This window comes from Pseudophryne corroboree, chromosome 4, assembly GCF_028390025.1.
Source record: "Pseudophryne corroboree isolate aPseCor3 chromosome 4, aPseCor3.hap2, whole genome shotgun sequence".
NCBI classification, from domain to species: Eukaryota; Metazoa; Chordata; class Amphibia; order Anura; family Myobatrachidae; genus Pseudophryne; species Pseudophryne corroboree.
The window spans coordinates 328,588,617-328,604,516 of NC_086447.1; the positions used below are offsets into that span (position 1 = coordinate 328,588,617).

The following is a 15,900-nucleotide window of genomic DNA, read 5'->3' on the forward strand; positions in this document are numbered from 1 at the left end:
TAATTTGATGGTATTGGATACCAATAGCTTAGGCTTGTATGTTATGAATTGATCACCGAGGGCACTTGGTGTTTTATTAATTTTAACACCGCTCGTGTGTATGTATTGTATGTTATATGTATATATTGTTTGTATGTGGCAATAAATTCGTAAAATCTATGTTCTGACTGTACAGCGCTTCAATTATTTTGTGTACTTGTCTAAAATCTATTTGAGAATCAGAGATCTCCTCTTTGAAGCTGCAGTATATTCAGAACAGTGGAGGAAAATTGTTACATACGGGGTCTCCATTGATAGTCTGCGCCTAGATTTAAACTTTTTCTTTTTTCAGATGGTACTGGTTTTTCACTGGTATCTGGGCTGCAGACCTATAGTGCAAGATGTCAATGCTACAATGTGTAGCAGAGAGATTGGAGTGAAGAAATGGTTACTTGAGAGGGAAAGGATTGGGTGGTATTAACCAAAGTTATGATGATAAACCCAATATGCACCAATTGTTTAATAAATTGGAGAATGCTTGCATTCTAGAAACTAAGCATTGGTGGGATCAACTAACCTTACAAAAATATTTGGATAATGATCTTATTCCAAGAGAGTTGCGTATCCTCAAAACAGCAACGTTCCAAGATGATGACAAGTTTGTCAATGATTGGAATATGGTATAGGATCAATGTTCTAAGGAATTGATGAAATTGTTAATTAAACATAGAGAGACTAAGGTAGACCAACTGAAATTAGAAATTGAACAGGTTCAGGAAGAATTGAAATCTCTTTCCACCAATCTGGGCTTTAAAGAAAGAGATACTAAAGTCAATGCCAAGATTCAGGAATTTGAGTTATCCCTAATTGAAAGGAAAGATGTTAAGATGGACCGAGATAGAGAGGATTATGTGAAGGGGATGGTCAGATCATTTAACAGACAAAATAGACCTTTTAATCCATCAGTTAGAGAAAGGAGAGATCTGAGGCATCTGAAAAAAGATGCTGAGTATGGATCTACGAATAGGGGGCTATATAAAGGTACCCGCCACCAACCAACCCCTAAACGGAGGGAGGATAACTGTAAATGTAATAAGAACAAACCTAGAAGATGGAATCATTATAACAAGTATGAGGTCTTAACTAATGAGGGCTTAGAAGAAGAGTCGATAGAGACACCCGAATGGAGAGGTAAACGGCAATTAAGAACTAGATGGGGTAGTAATACAGGGAGTAAAGAGCCCTCACCGCGATTTAATAATGATGATGATTTTTTAGATCATCCACGAAGGGACCCCAGAGATCTACCCAAAAGAGGTCCCCAAAAAAGAGGAAGAGAACTAGGGGATCCAGGGGAGGAAGAGGGAAACACAGAGAAAAACGTCCGAATGAGATAACAAATAAGGGCATTTTTAATCTCTCCTCCAAACGATTAAATGAATATGAATTGCAACTTCTCTCTAAAGGTCTTAATTTTGCACCGAAGAGTAAACCTAATATGTTTGAATTATTTGTTGACCTCAATCGTTATATTAGAACACTAAGTAGGAAACGTTATTTTGCAATGAAATCTTTGAAGGCGCACCATTCGACAGATATACCTATCATTTTAGATAATACAGATAAAGCAGCATTAGAAATATTAGAATCTCTTAACACTGAAATAGACACAGAAATCATTGGTACTACAGAGGAATTAGTATATGATGTTAAACGGAAAGCCCAATTTCGGAGGAAGTCGGACTTTTATCCTCTGCAGTACCGTGGTGCCTGTGTGGAAAGTTTTTATAAATCAACTCTAGAGGACTTCCGTACTTTATGTAATAAGGCAGAGAGTAATTCCTTTAAGGATAACCTATCTAGGGGGGAAAGACTAGCTATCAAAAGTCTGAGTTCAGATCTTGAATTGGTAATAAAGGCGGCGGATAAGGGTGGGGGAATAGTGCTCCAAGATAGGAGTGACTAACTTTTGGAAGCCTATAGACAGTTAGAAAATCAGACTGTATATAAAAAACTTCCCACCAATCCAACAGCCATCTTTCAAACTAAGCTTAAAAATATGCTGTCTCGAGCCCTGAGCTCTCGAGTGATATCCAAGGACACTTTTAATTTTTTATTTACAGTACACCCTGTAGTACCAACGTACTATCATCTGCCTAAGATCCATAAAACATTGGTTTCACCTCCGGGACGCCCGATTATTTCGGGCGTAAATTCACTCACTAACAATCTTTCTCACTACATAGATTCCTTCTTACAAGGACATGCTCGGAATTTAAAATCCTTCATTAAGGACACTACGCACTTTCTTAATATTATTCATAATACACATTGGAAAAAGGGTTATTATTTAGTCACATGTGATGTGGAGGCACTTTATTCAAATATACCTCAGGATCTAGGTGTAGTAGCAATCGAACACTATTTAAAAATTGATCAGTCAATAACAGATGAATTATGTGAATTTTTAATACATTCAATTGAATTTATATTGCATCACAATTATTTCATGTTTGACACTAATTATTATCTACAATTAAAGGGAACTGCTATGGGGACGAGGTTTGCGTCGAGTTTCGCGAACCTATATATGGGCCTCTTTGAGGAGGAACATGTGTGGGGAGGCGGACTCGGTGCGGACCTCGTCCTCTATTGCAGATTTATTGATGATTTGTTTTTCATTTGCGGTGGGGATGAGGAGACACTTATAAAGTTTTTACATAGTTTAAACACAAACAATTATGGTTTAACTTTCACTTACACTTATAGTTTAACCAATATTTCTTACTTGGATATCGCTCTAGAGACTGGGGAAGATGAATTGAAGACATGCACCTTCACAAAGGAGGTAGATCAAAATCGATATTTAAATTATGGAAGTAGCCATTTACAGAAATGGTGTGACAATATACCCAAGGGTCAATTCATTAGACTTAAGAGAAATAGCTCAACTATGGAGATGTTTGCTACACAGGCTGAGAAATTGAAAATTTCCTTTTTGGAACAGGGCTACCCCATCAGTGTGGTAAATAAGGCGTATAGTGAGGTCTGTGAGATTGAGAGAGCTCAATTGCAGTGAGGAAAGAGGATAGAGGAAGAATCTGCATCAGTAGATGGGGTCAATGATAGATCAGCTAATTTTGTCACGAAATATAATTCACATGCTTATGAGATCAGAAGGATTATTAAGAAAAATCATGCTTTGTTGGAGGTGGATGAGATTTTGAATAAGGGTTCAGGGTACAGTGATAAAGTAATTTTTAGGAGAGCCAACAATCTTAAATTGAGGCTGGCACCAAGCCATATGAAAAGTAGCGCACCTGTGAGGAGTGCATTGAGTTGGTTACCAGAGAAACCAATGGGCTTCCACAGGTGTGGTAATATTAGATGTCAGACCTGTTCTTTTAGTCAGCGCAAAGTGACGACGTTTAGTTCTCAAAATATGGGAGAATCCTTTGATATTAAAGAATTTATAAATTGCAAATCCTCTTTCGTGATTTATCTGTTGATCTGTGGATGTGGAAAACTATATGTTGGTCGGACGACCAGAACGGTGCACGATAGATTGATGGAGCATAAGAGAAATTTAGTTAATAAAATTAGAAAACCAAGTCTATATGCCCATATAAATGCTTGTGAATTAGGGGATATAAAGAATATTCGTATGTTTGGCATTGAACATGTAAAGAAAACTCATAGAGGAGGAGATCGTTATAACGTTTTATGTAAGAGGGAGGCATACTGGATTTTTCGCTTAGGGACACTAGTACCGTATGGTTTGAATGATACAGTAGAGCTGAACAATATTCATTAAATCAGTATATCCCTCTCTATACATATATATATGTGTATGTATATATATATATATGTATATATATATATATATATATACCGTATATGTATGTTTTTTAGTTTGGTTGATACAGGTCTTATTTTATTGTATTAATTGTGGTTTTATTGATATAAATGGGGGGATAATAATATTAATATTAATTAAACAATATAAATAATCATCTAGTTGGATACGTGAAATGTTGTTATTAGAGTTTAGAGTAAAGAATAAAGGGTATATTAAATGTTTTTTACATCTTGCACTGTGGTAGAAGGAGACCTCCTATGTATGTGAAAATGAATTTATATAAGTGGGGACATTAAATTATGTTCTATGTATATGTATTATTTTTGTTCCGATACTCATCAAAGTTTCTAATAATGCAATGCAATTGGTATATATTGAATATGCATATATAAAAGATTTGATTAATAGTGATCTTAAATGTGGAGCGCAAGTGACACGCACGTAGTATACGTGCGTAATGCTGAGATATCTGGTAATAAACTACCAATGACATGAATGAGATACGTAAAGGCGCGCCCGTATAAGGTAGTGACGTCCGGAAACAGAGTATCAGTGGCACGTAATGATACGCACGAAGTGCACGTGCGCAACATCAGTGGCACGCAGATGACACGTAGTGCGCATGCGTAACATTCTGGCACCCGGAAGTGGATAGTCGGTGGATTATTTAAAATGAGTACACTGGAGCATGAGTACTACTACTCCTGAGGATGCCGCCGATTGTAAAGGCGGGGAAACGCGTTGAGACTGTTTCTGCACGGATCCGGTACCTATCACACTTAATGGAACATTAAACGAGCGGACCTCTGGTGCAGCGGGACCCCGAGAAGGAAGCTAATCCAGCACCAGTTGCAGGTGCATGGGGGAGACCACTATACAGTAAGCCGACAGAGGTGTCTAATGCCCAGAATAGAGTGAATTTACTTTCATGCCGAATGGCTATATGCTCAGTTATGAGTGTCTGTTGATGCACAACAACTTCAGTATATAAGAGAAGCACTGACTGTGATTACAATATATTAATTGCAATTCCTAGCATGGATACTGCTGGCTATTTCAACGACTAACATTCAGTTATGCATGTGATAAAATCTTACTAACAGCTGTGGATAGAGCCTTGATTTAAAACAGTTGCTGACTGCCAATTTATTTTGAGTTCACTGAGGACTGTGTCTTTTGAGTAATGGACGGCTATGGAGCCAAATATGACCATCACTAAAGACTCATACCAATCAATTGCTAATATATTTCACCGGTATTCCATCAGTATTATTAAGGACTCATACTAACCAATTGCTAATATATTTTATCAGTGATTTACTAATTACTAATTGATTGTTCCACTAACATCCCTTGGAACTGAGATAATTTGATGGTATTGGATACCAATAGCTTAGGCTTGTATGTTATGAATTGATCACCGAGGGCACTTGGTGTTTTATTAATTTTAACACCGCTCGTGTGTATGTATTGTATGTTATATGTATATATTGTTTGTATGTGGCAATAAATTCATAAAATCTATGTTCTGACTGTACAGCGCTTCAATTATTTTGTGTACTCATAGAAAGTTATCAGTTATAATTATAACTTCCGCAGATGCTTCAAAAACAGTAATAATGATAATTATCAAAGACTCACCTGCATAATACCTGGGGAGGCCAATCCTGGGATCCGGATCGGCGGGATCCCGGGATTTAGGCCCAAAAATGGCCGCGATGCAATCCAAGGATTGGAAACTCCAATTCCGGGGATTGAGGGATCAGCGTTGAGCATCCTCAGGATGCTCAAATGCCGCCCGGCTTCCTCCTATCGGCTCCCCAGTGCAGTGTGACGTGCAGCGAGAGGTCACGCTGTGCCGTCATACGCTGCTGGGAGCCGCCAGGAGAGAGGAGAAGATGTGTCCCACCTTGGTGTATAGTGAGTTATTTGTGCAGGGTGAGGGGGGCGGCCACACAGGAAAACGCAAATCCTGGGAATCCCGGGAATCCCAGGATTGACCATTTTTAATCCCGATACCCGGGACTGAAAAATGGCCCGGGATTGTCATCCCTGATAATACCCTATCACAGAAGCTACATTTAAAATGATTCTAAGAATAACAATAAAAACTAGCTGAAAAAGAAACAATAGAACATTTTAAAAAAATCAATACAACTGCCTCAATATATACTGTATATACATTTCTACATTTTAAATTTCAAAATTGTACATCACACACCTTGCACCCATTATAGACACGCCTATGGTTCCCAGTGATGTGCGGTGAGGTCTGTGGCTGGGGAGGCACTGGATGAATCACTAGCGCCGACCCCCCATCAAATATATATATTAAAAAAATGGGGCTCCCCCTATTTAAGAAAAACCAGCACCAGGCTGAACCAGCCAGGGGGAGTAATGCCATAGCAGGGGAGACACTCGGTATGAGGTCCCCCTGCAATAGCATTAAACACCCCCCAAACCAGTCAGCCCAGGGCTGAAATTACTCATAAAGTGGGGACCCCCTCCCAAGCAACAACCAGCACTGGGCTTATAACCCCTGGTGGTGGTGGTGTGTGCGGGGTTCATGCCATACTAATATTGTTTTTTACAGGGGGCCTATGGGTCCCAGCAAGCCTGCCCCAGGATGCTGGCACTTGGAGAACTACAAGTGCCAGCAGCCCAGACATAAAGTGCCTGCTGGCACCTGTAGTCCTCCTGTAAAGAAAATATGAAAATAAACACACAACACATTTAAAAAAAAAGTTTCTTAGACAGGTTCTTCACCTGGGGGGGCTACGGCCTTTGCGCAACTCTTTTGCATGGCCACCGCCTCCCCAGGGCTTCCACGGCGTCTTCTGGCTTCACCTGGTGGGCGGCAGCCGTTAAGCTCTTTTGCATGGCCGCCGCCCATCCAGAACTTCCACGGCGTCTTCTGGCTTCACCTGGTGGGAGGCGGTCATTAAGCCCTGTTGCATGGCCGCCGCCCATCCAGGACTTCCACGGCGTCTTCTTGCTTCAGGAGCTCTTCTCTGCTCCTCCTCCGCCATCGGACTGACAACCGCTCCCACGCACTGACTTATAAGTCAGCCAGAGGGGGCGGAACGATGATGTGGCGAGCCGTGATTGGCTTACAGTGGCCATCTTGAATTTAAAAAATGACACTGAGGTGCCATTTTTGAAATTGGAAGCCGCTCTCCGCTGCCGAACTCTGCAGAGTGGCTGGCAGGGGCTGGATCCTCTTGGATCCAGGTCTGCCACCAGCCACCCTTTCCCCACCGGGTCCCGCTGCCACAATGCCCGCCGCATCGTGCCGCTGCATGTGCCCGCTGGCCAGCGGATCCAGTGGATCCGCTGGCCCAATCACATCTGGTGGACTGACAGGGGCATGTATTCATGTGGGCTGAATGCACGCCCATGTCATTGAGGCACCACTAGGTGCCGCTTCACCATGCATTTTCAATGCTTCGCCCTGCCCCCTGCCCGCCCCCCGCTGCCCGGACTTTAATGTTAGCAGTGGGAGGCACCTCTCCCACTGCCTCACACCCTAAGATGCAGGGATTTTCTAGGGGGGGGATGGTTAAAATAATAAAATAAGATATTTATCACAGACTCTGTGTTATAAATATCTTCTTTTTATTATTTTTGTCATTATGACAGGGTAAATGCCAACTTAGAGCAGATGTAATAAGCCTTGGAGAGTGATAGAGTGGAAAGCGATAAACTACCAACCAATCAGCTCTTCCTAACTGTCATTTTTCAAATAGTCTATAACATGGAAGTTAGGAGACGATTGGCTGGTATTTTATCTCTCTCTAATTTATCACTCTGAAAGGCTTAGTACATCTACCCCATGTAAGTGACGTTATTTTGCTCCCTATGGATCCAAAGCCTGTTTAGTAGAATTAGATTGCTATAATAACCTTCTAAATTGTGGGTGAGAGAAATACTGACTAGCTAATTGACACAGACATTTACAGGTACCATTCTGTTATTGAGCGATAAGCTTGTAGTTGCTTTTTTCACTATGTGGTGGCAGTTGCCATGGTTAGAGAGTAAGGGGTCTGTTTACTAAAGAAGGGATGTACTAAACTTTGGAGAGTGATAAAGTGGACAGAGATAAAATATCAGCCAATCAGCTCCTAACTGCCATGTTACAGGCTGTGTTTTGAAAAATGACAGGACCTGATTGATTGGTACTTTATCGCTTTCCACTTTAGCACTCTGTATGGCTAAGGGGTCTATTTACTAAGCCTTGGATGGAGGTAAAGAGGATGGAGATAAAGTACCAGCCAATCAGCTCCTAAATGTTATTTTTCAAACACAGCTTGTAACATCAGTTAGGAGCTGATTGGCTGATACTTTACCTCTGTCCACTTTATCTCATTCAAAGGCTTAGTAAATAGATCCCTTAGTAAATAAACTAGAGATGAGCGGGTTCGGGTTTTAATCGGATTTACTCGGTTCTCTAAATGGCATCTTATTGGCTATCCAAAACACGAGACATCTGTGAGCCAATAAGATGCCGTTTTGAGAACCGAGTAAAACCGAGTAAATCAGAACCCGCTCATCTCTAAAATAAACCCCATAACACATAGGTATGTGGTATACTGTATTAAAGCTATCAACAAAATCTGTGTGCTCGCTGATTTTCCTAACCTACACAATGTTTTCTTTATACATACCTTTCCATGTTTTCCAAATCATCACAATTGCCATTTTGGAGAACTTTGAAGGCCAGTGCAATGACTCGTAAGCCTTGAAATGTATAACGTTCCAGTTCATCTAAAAACTTGCTGGGGACTTGAAAATGATAGAATACTGTAAGTAACAGTATTGACACATTGATTTAATTGCATTTTTACAGCTAGTCATGGCATGTTTCTTCCTTACAATATTTTTAAATATAATACTGTAGAAATCTTCATCTTTTCCCTATTACCTTTCAGCAATTGATGGACAGCATCTGACTGGTTGCTATGGGCAACATCATCAATTCTCTGTTTTAGAAGTTTTAGTAAATTTACCCCCTTTGATTTACACAGGTTCTGTGGCTGGCTAAATTCAAACCTGCATTTCTTCTGGTTTTAATCAGTCACAGAACTCGTGTAAATCATAGGAGTCCTGGATGAAAATGATATTATGGCAAGGCCAATGCTACAGGGACAATACTGCTTGAGAAAAACAAGGAAAATGCAATGCAAATGGATTTAGAGAGTAGTATGGTACTTATTAGATCCATTCTGCATGGAGCTATTACCATTGTGAGGCCTAATTTTAGTACCAATTAATTTAACAGAGCATTAATACCATGCAAGAAAAAAAATCTCTGTTGCATTGTGACAGTATTCCTATTGCAATAGCAGAATAGCAAATCTCCATTTAAAGTAACGTTTTCATTTAAATGTCATGTGAAATAATCATGGGGCCAAGTGTAGCTTATAAATGCCATAAGGAAATAAGGTTTACACAAGCTCAAAGTATATACAGTATGCTGCAAAGAGTAGTGTTTCAAGAAGAAAAAATATAGATCGATGTGATTTTCAGAAAGATTGTCATGGCATCTATCTTTATGGAAGGGCTGAGAAGAGAAAAAAGTGATAGTATAATTCACTATATTCTACATATTTCACATTTTTCCAATAGTCAAGGGTGCCTGCACTGGCTTTATGTTCTATTTTATATTGTTTTTGTTTTTGTTTGGCTGGCAATAAGAACAGAGACTTGGAGCTGCCTTCAATTTATAGGGCTCGCAGTACCTTTTTAGCCAAGGGGGTAATCCAGGTACAAGGGGTGCTGTACTTGTAAAGTCCAATGGAGACAAAAGAGTCCAAACAATGCCAGAGCTGGAGGTTCAGGAGTAAGAGGCTTGTGTATGGAGAATTGCAGGCTCAACACGTTTCGCTGGTCTAATGGCTGCCAGCTTCCTCAGGAGCATGCCATTAGGCCTTGGCTAATCGTCATCTCCACTCAAAGAGAGAGACTATTGGGGACTGCAACCAAACAGATCGGGTAATATTACTGCTGTAAGCAACTCTTATGGCTACATTGTGGAGTGGCTCCTAGTCAGAGTATGTGGCTAAACAGATATAGGATCTAATAAGTGGCTTTTTTATATGAGAAACTTTTATTAATTAGAATGCTTTTGAGTATTATGTGACACCTCCTCTTGTATTGTTTTTTATTATGCATCAACTGTCCCATTATTAATTGGAGTAACAGCCGGCGCCAGTATATTTCTATTTCAGAACAAAGAAGGCAGTGCCCAAGCACTTATCTTGCATGTAAGTACAATATATTCATAAAAGGTCCTTGATACAAATTGGCTTGTAAAGATATATAGAATGTTTCTTCAGTTCTCTATAGTGGAGTGAAACTATACATTACAACAGAGATACAGTAAAATGTCAGCGAGACACTGATCATAATTTTATATCAAGGTTCATATATATATATATATATATATACATACATTAAGAGTTTCAGTGCTTGGGTTAGGTGTGAATCCTACTGTTAGTAACTACATTACTAAGCTAATAAACTACTTAAATAATGCAATGTTTACATTCTTATTGTTACATATAGTGGTGTTTTTTTATATCTTTCTGTTTTAAATTAATACACTCATTATATATGTACAACATCAATCTTCAATCATTGGCAAGTGCTGTAATTTTGACAGCATTCTATTGGCTGAATAATAGTTAAGTTAGACATGGCTAGTGAAAGCAGACAATACCTGTTTCAGTCTTGCAAAAACTGGCCACCATCTCAGGGGCTCCCTTCATATAAACAATCAACTCATCTCCTCCAATAACCTTAGTGATTACGGACATACGTTGCATGGAGGAGGAGAAAGGGTACTGGAACAAAACTGTCACTCCTTTTACTGTATGCTGTTAAAGAAAAAAAGAAAAGGAAAAAAGACATCATAGGTCATGTGATCAAGTTTTGAAGTTGTCAATCCAACAATACATAAAATCAGCAACACAGAATTTTCTTTCTTCAGTTTGATATACAGTACTTACAATTTTTGAGTTTAGCCCAGGACGGACAATCATTTTTTGGGAAGAGTACTCATCATGAACATCAGTGCAGGTATCTTCTATTACCTGGAAAATTAGAAATATATATCACTGTCTCCTATAATGTACACAAAACTGCTAATTGTGGTCCCCAACTATAAATAGCTTACCCAGCTAGTGGCTTCAAACATTTTTAGATCCAAAGGATCGCCTTGTAATTTCCCATCAACCATGATCATAGAGTGACAGCATGTCATAGCAGCATACAGTGGTCCCCAAGATAGATCAGTAATATCTTTTAGAGTAACCATTTTCTGAAAGCTAAGCAAGTACAAGAACAATGATACAAAAAGACATTAGTAAAGAAATACAGTATATGCCACATAAGAAGGAAATTAATTTAATAAATCTGACAATAATAAACTGTACTGATAAAGTCTAATAAATTCTTAAAAATAAGTTATGTTTATACTAAAGCGGTTGGCTAATCAGATATTATATGATGGAAAATATGCAGTAATATACCGTGAACCTGGACGTCATACCATGTGCCTGCTGTTGGTATTACACCCATTAAATCAAGTCCATCCTCTGTCAAGGTTCCAGTCTACATGTCAAATAAATAAAATTATATAATTTATAATCAATAAGGGAAACATCAATAATATGACAGAGTACCATAAGGAAAAAGTTGACAAAATCTATTAAAGTAAGGCACTTTTTGCTGTATACAGTACAGTGGAATCGGTATGATTTCCCGCCAAAAGAGAAGCCAGCTGTCAGTATACAGTCTGTCAGAATCCCGGCAGTGTGGCAGCAATGCTTCAGGCCCGGAGGCTCACTCTGCTCACCACAGTTTATATTCCCACTCCGTTTGTGGCTTGGACCCATCAACCGATTAGGAATACCCTGCGGAGGTAAGGATTCCGGCCGATGGTATTTCACTGGCTGTCAGTATTCCGGCGTTGGTCTCCTGAACACCGGGATCCCGACAACCGGTATTTTAACTGCATCCCATTTTCTTATTTAGACTTGATGCCACAAAGATTTTACACTACAGTAGCTTATTACAAAATATTAGTAAATATGGTGGTGCTAAGCAAGTAAAGAATCTTACAGAAACAATTTTAATTACAGATTTATGAACTGCACCACTTAGAGGAAACAGAATCAAGCTATTGCTACTAGAGAGAATGCCTACCTCGTATCTCATTTTGCTATATTACAGTAGATATGCAAACTGGGAATCAAATTAATTTACTTTGTCAAAGCAGAAGAGGTTGACCTGGCCACACATGTTGATTCTGTCTGGACTAATGCAAAATATACGCTTCTTCTTTAATCTCCTTTTTGCATAAAGAATCCCAACCATCAGGGCAGCTGGTATAACAGGAGATATTGCGCAAATTACAAGAACTAGGGTTTCCACAATAATTCTCCTAGCAGGAACCTGTTAAAACATAATGGCTCATTCAATTACAAGGCTTGCATACAGTGTAAAAGTTAGATTTTCAGACAATGATATAAAATGTCAGAAAAACTAACAGCTACATACAGAAATACAAAGGTTCATTCATTTCCTTACTTTCTATACCACTACTCCTGCTTTTCCACTTTTGAAACTGATAAACTGAAGCTGTAGCATTTGAGATAACTTCCAGATAATATTCTAATACTTGCTCTGGTGCCCTCCCTGGAATATAGGAACAGTTCTCACAATCCAATGAAATGAAGGTTTGTGTCCAATTTTTAAGTTTTAAATGGATAGAAAGTTCATAATTCTTCTGGTAGGAAAATCTTCACGGCTTGTTTGCTCTCCAACAAAATGTCTACAGATGATCAACAACATTATCTTGTGAGACTGTGATTTCAGACCCAGAGCTGAGGCAAAGCAGAGCAGCCCTGCTGAATTGCGCGTCCCTGCAAACACTAGCTTATAGCCTGCTCCGCTCCTTGGTGTGGCCAGTGCAGCCAGGCAGGCATTTCATGTTGTATTTGTTGTTGATTATCTGTAGGGATATCTGGACATTTTGATGGAGAGGAAGGTCTTACCGTGGCCACGTTCCTGCAGTAGAGTTGTACACCTCTCCAGCCCAAGCCAGTGGGAGTGCTTGTGAATAGCACCAGTCAGGGGAGGAAGCTATTACACTGCATCATGGGGGGAAGGGGCATTCCTTGAGCCCCTCTCACACCACGCATGTCAGAGCTGCCTCTTCTGGCATTGTTTTCAATGCAGAGTTACAGCCTGGTGTGCGGCTCCGCCCCCAGCTCCGCCCCCTAGCTCTAAGCAGTTTCTGGTTACCAGAGGGAGGCAGAGCTATTGCTGCCTCTCCTCTGTCCCTATGCACGAGCAGTGAGTGCAGCAACTTCATACTGCAATGGAAGCAGCTGATGTTTACACTGATCTGTATTATAACACAGATCAGTGAAAAATGAGCTGTTTTCATTGCAGTTTGACAGGTGAGGCTCTGCCTCTCCTGCCTACCCCGACTGCACGTCCCTGCAGTACAGATGGTGTAAGGGTTATCATTACTGCCTCACAGCACTGAGGTCATGGATTCAATTCCCACCATGGCTCTAACTGTGTGGAGTTTGTATATTCTCCCCATGCTTGCGTGGGTTTCCTCCGGGTACTCCGGTTTCCTCCCACAACCCAAAAATACACTGATAGGTTAATTGGCTCCCAACAAAATTAACCCTTGCACGAATTTGTGTGTGTGTACATGTGGTAGGGAATATAGATTGTAAGCTCCACTGGGGCAGGGACTGATGTGAATGGACAAATATTCTCTGTAAAGCACTGCAGAATATGTGTGCACTATATTAATAACTGGTAATAAATAATAAATAATAATAATAAGTTGAAATAGTGTACTGGGTTGCTCGACCTAGGTTATTTCAACTGGACCCTTCCAGACTGTGGCGCATCCCGGGTTGCTGTGCAATAACCCGGCTTATTGCTGGTGGTCTGAAAGGGGTATAAGTGATATTATGATGCGGCTACATGCCCAACATCAAAGGTGTATTGACGTACAGACTCCACCATCAAGGCATACAGTACCTTATTTTCAAAATCACTTTTTAAAAAGCAGAATTAACTTTTAAATTAAGTACTAAATGAGCAGTATTATAACTGTTCTTTAATTGTTTACATTATAGAACACAATGGAACTGGTGATGGTGCCCATAGCAACCATCTATCTATTATCTTCTAGAAGCAGCTAGATAACTGTTAAGTAGAATCTGATTGGTTGCTATGAGCAGCATCACCAGTTCTAAACAACTCCCACCTTAGTAAATTTACCCCAATGTCTGGTTTCTTTCTCAAAATGTATTGGCAGGTGCCTACAAGTTGGTAGGTAGGTGTGTAGCGGATGTGAACAAAGAGGTTAGCCCACATGTTGATTCCAAACCAGAGTGGGTTTTAATGAATACAACAAGATACACATGATAGAAGATAAACAGCATTCAATATGATAAGGTATCAATCTCTCCTAGGCTAAGTACTGTCAGCCATATGGCACTGTGACCCTTCAATAACACAGTGACAGTCTTGGGAACATGCAGACCTTTTTATAAAGCCAAGTATACAACATGCGCCTGCCATCTAGACAGTCTGACTCTTAAGTTTGTGATTGATATTTACTCAGACATGTGATGCTATGAAGGTTAGTCATGTACAATAACACAGGCATGTGATGTTATTGTAGCTGATGAGTCATGCATAATAACACTCAGTTAAGAGACAGCTTGCAGTGTTTAACCATTTTACTACATGCCAACAAAATGAGTGTATAGGTAACACCAGTCCCACTGTGCCACACAAAGGGCTTATATGTTAACTAGCTCTCCACTTGTAGATAACCTGCAGTATGTTTTCAAATAGAGATTTGTTGTATGCTACACTAGTACTACGTTGTAATAAAGTGAAATGTTTCAATACACTAGAAAATAGCAGTTAATATAAATAATCATGGCAAGGAGCAAATACCTTTCTCTGTACATATATGGTAACAGCATAGATGATTCCAATGATAGCGAGACATATCAAAAATATGAAAAACCACTTAACGTCTCTGTTGAGCTTGAAGTTTAAAGGTTTTGGATACAGTATGGACCTCACCATGTCACCTTTAGTTGTATTAAAACCTATGATAAAAGCAGGAAAAAAACATTTTTGGAGCACAAGTGAAAACAAATGAATATGAAATTATGTACAAGGTATTGTCTGTTATTTGTACCGTTATGACAGATGTAATGTTAAATAGAGATATTATATTTAGAATATATAAATATGGGTGTTGTTGAATTAATGTATTCCATACTTACCTACTCTCCCGTAAGTTGTGTGAGAATTTTCAGGTAAACCCCACAAATGGGGAAGAGTAGGTGTATCGCCCACATAGCACCCATTTCCTAGTGAAGCAGGCAGGATGGGGAGAAAATCACCTGACTCGCGGTGACACATAGAGGAGGCAGGGCTAAATGATGTAACCACCTGGACATGGGTATAGTATGGCTGACCGGCGGTCAGGAGACTGCCGGTCAGCATACTATTCCCACTCTTTGGGTGTCGTGGACACCCACGAGTGGAAATAGTCCCTGCTGGTCGGCATGCCGACCATCGGGATAGTGAGGGGTCGGGATGCTGGAGGAGGTCATGTGACTCTCGGTCTCCCGACCGCCGGTCACATGAATACCACCTCCTGGACATGCCTCACAAAGCAGCCAGTAGCGTCTCTTCTCTGGGCTTCTCCCGGAGATGAGGTCAGTATGAGTTATTCTAACTGCATACACAATACTACAACTATTAGCAGCTGAATAAGTTACTAGAAGAGAGTACCATTAACTCCACCATTACAGTCCAGGTTTCAAGGATATCCATGCTTGAGCACAGGTGACTTAAATAGTAACTCAGTCAATTTGAATTAACCATCTGCACTCAAGCATGGATATCCTTCACACCTGGACTGTAACAGTTTGGGAAACTGTGTCCTAGTGTGTTCTATTGTATTTGATAAGCATACTACATATGATATGACAAAGGCAACCTTTATT

The 15,900-nt window shown here is 39.9% G+C and overlaps 1 protein-coding gene across 1 annotated transcript in view; it reads right to left on the reverse strand.

Moving 5' to 3' along the window:
• The window catches only part of LOC134909485 (probable cation-transporting ATPase 13A5), a 109,233-nt gene that overhangs the window by 46,709 nt on the left and 46,624 nt on the right, over positions 1–15,900 (reverse strand). Inside the window, exons 11-17 of the mRNA XM_063916409.1 lie at positions 14,834–14,991; positions 12,104–12,292; positions 11,388–11,449; positions 11,013–11,163; positions 10,846–10,929; positions 10,557–10,713; positions 8,503–8,620 (exon numbers count right to left, since the gene is read on the reverse strand). Of these exons, the coding sequence (XP_063772479.1) occupies positions 8,503–8,620; positions 10,557–10,713; positions 10,846–10,929; positions 11,013–11,163; positions 11,388–11,449; positions 12,104–12,292; positions 14,834–14,991 (919 nt within the window). The remainder of the gene's footprint in view (positions 1–8,502; positions 8,621–10,556; positions 10,714–10,845; positions 10,930–11,012; positions 11,164–11,387; positions 11,450–12,103; positions 12,293–14,833; positions 14,992–15,900) is intronic.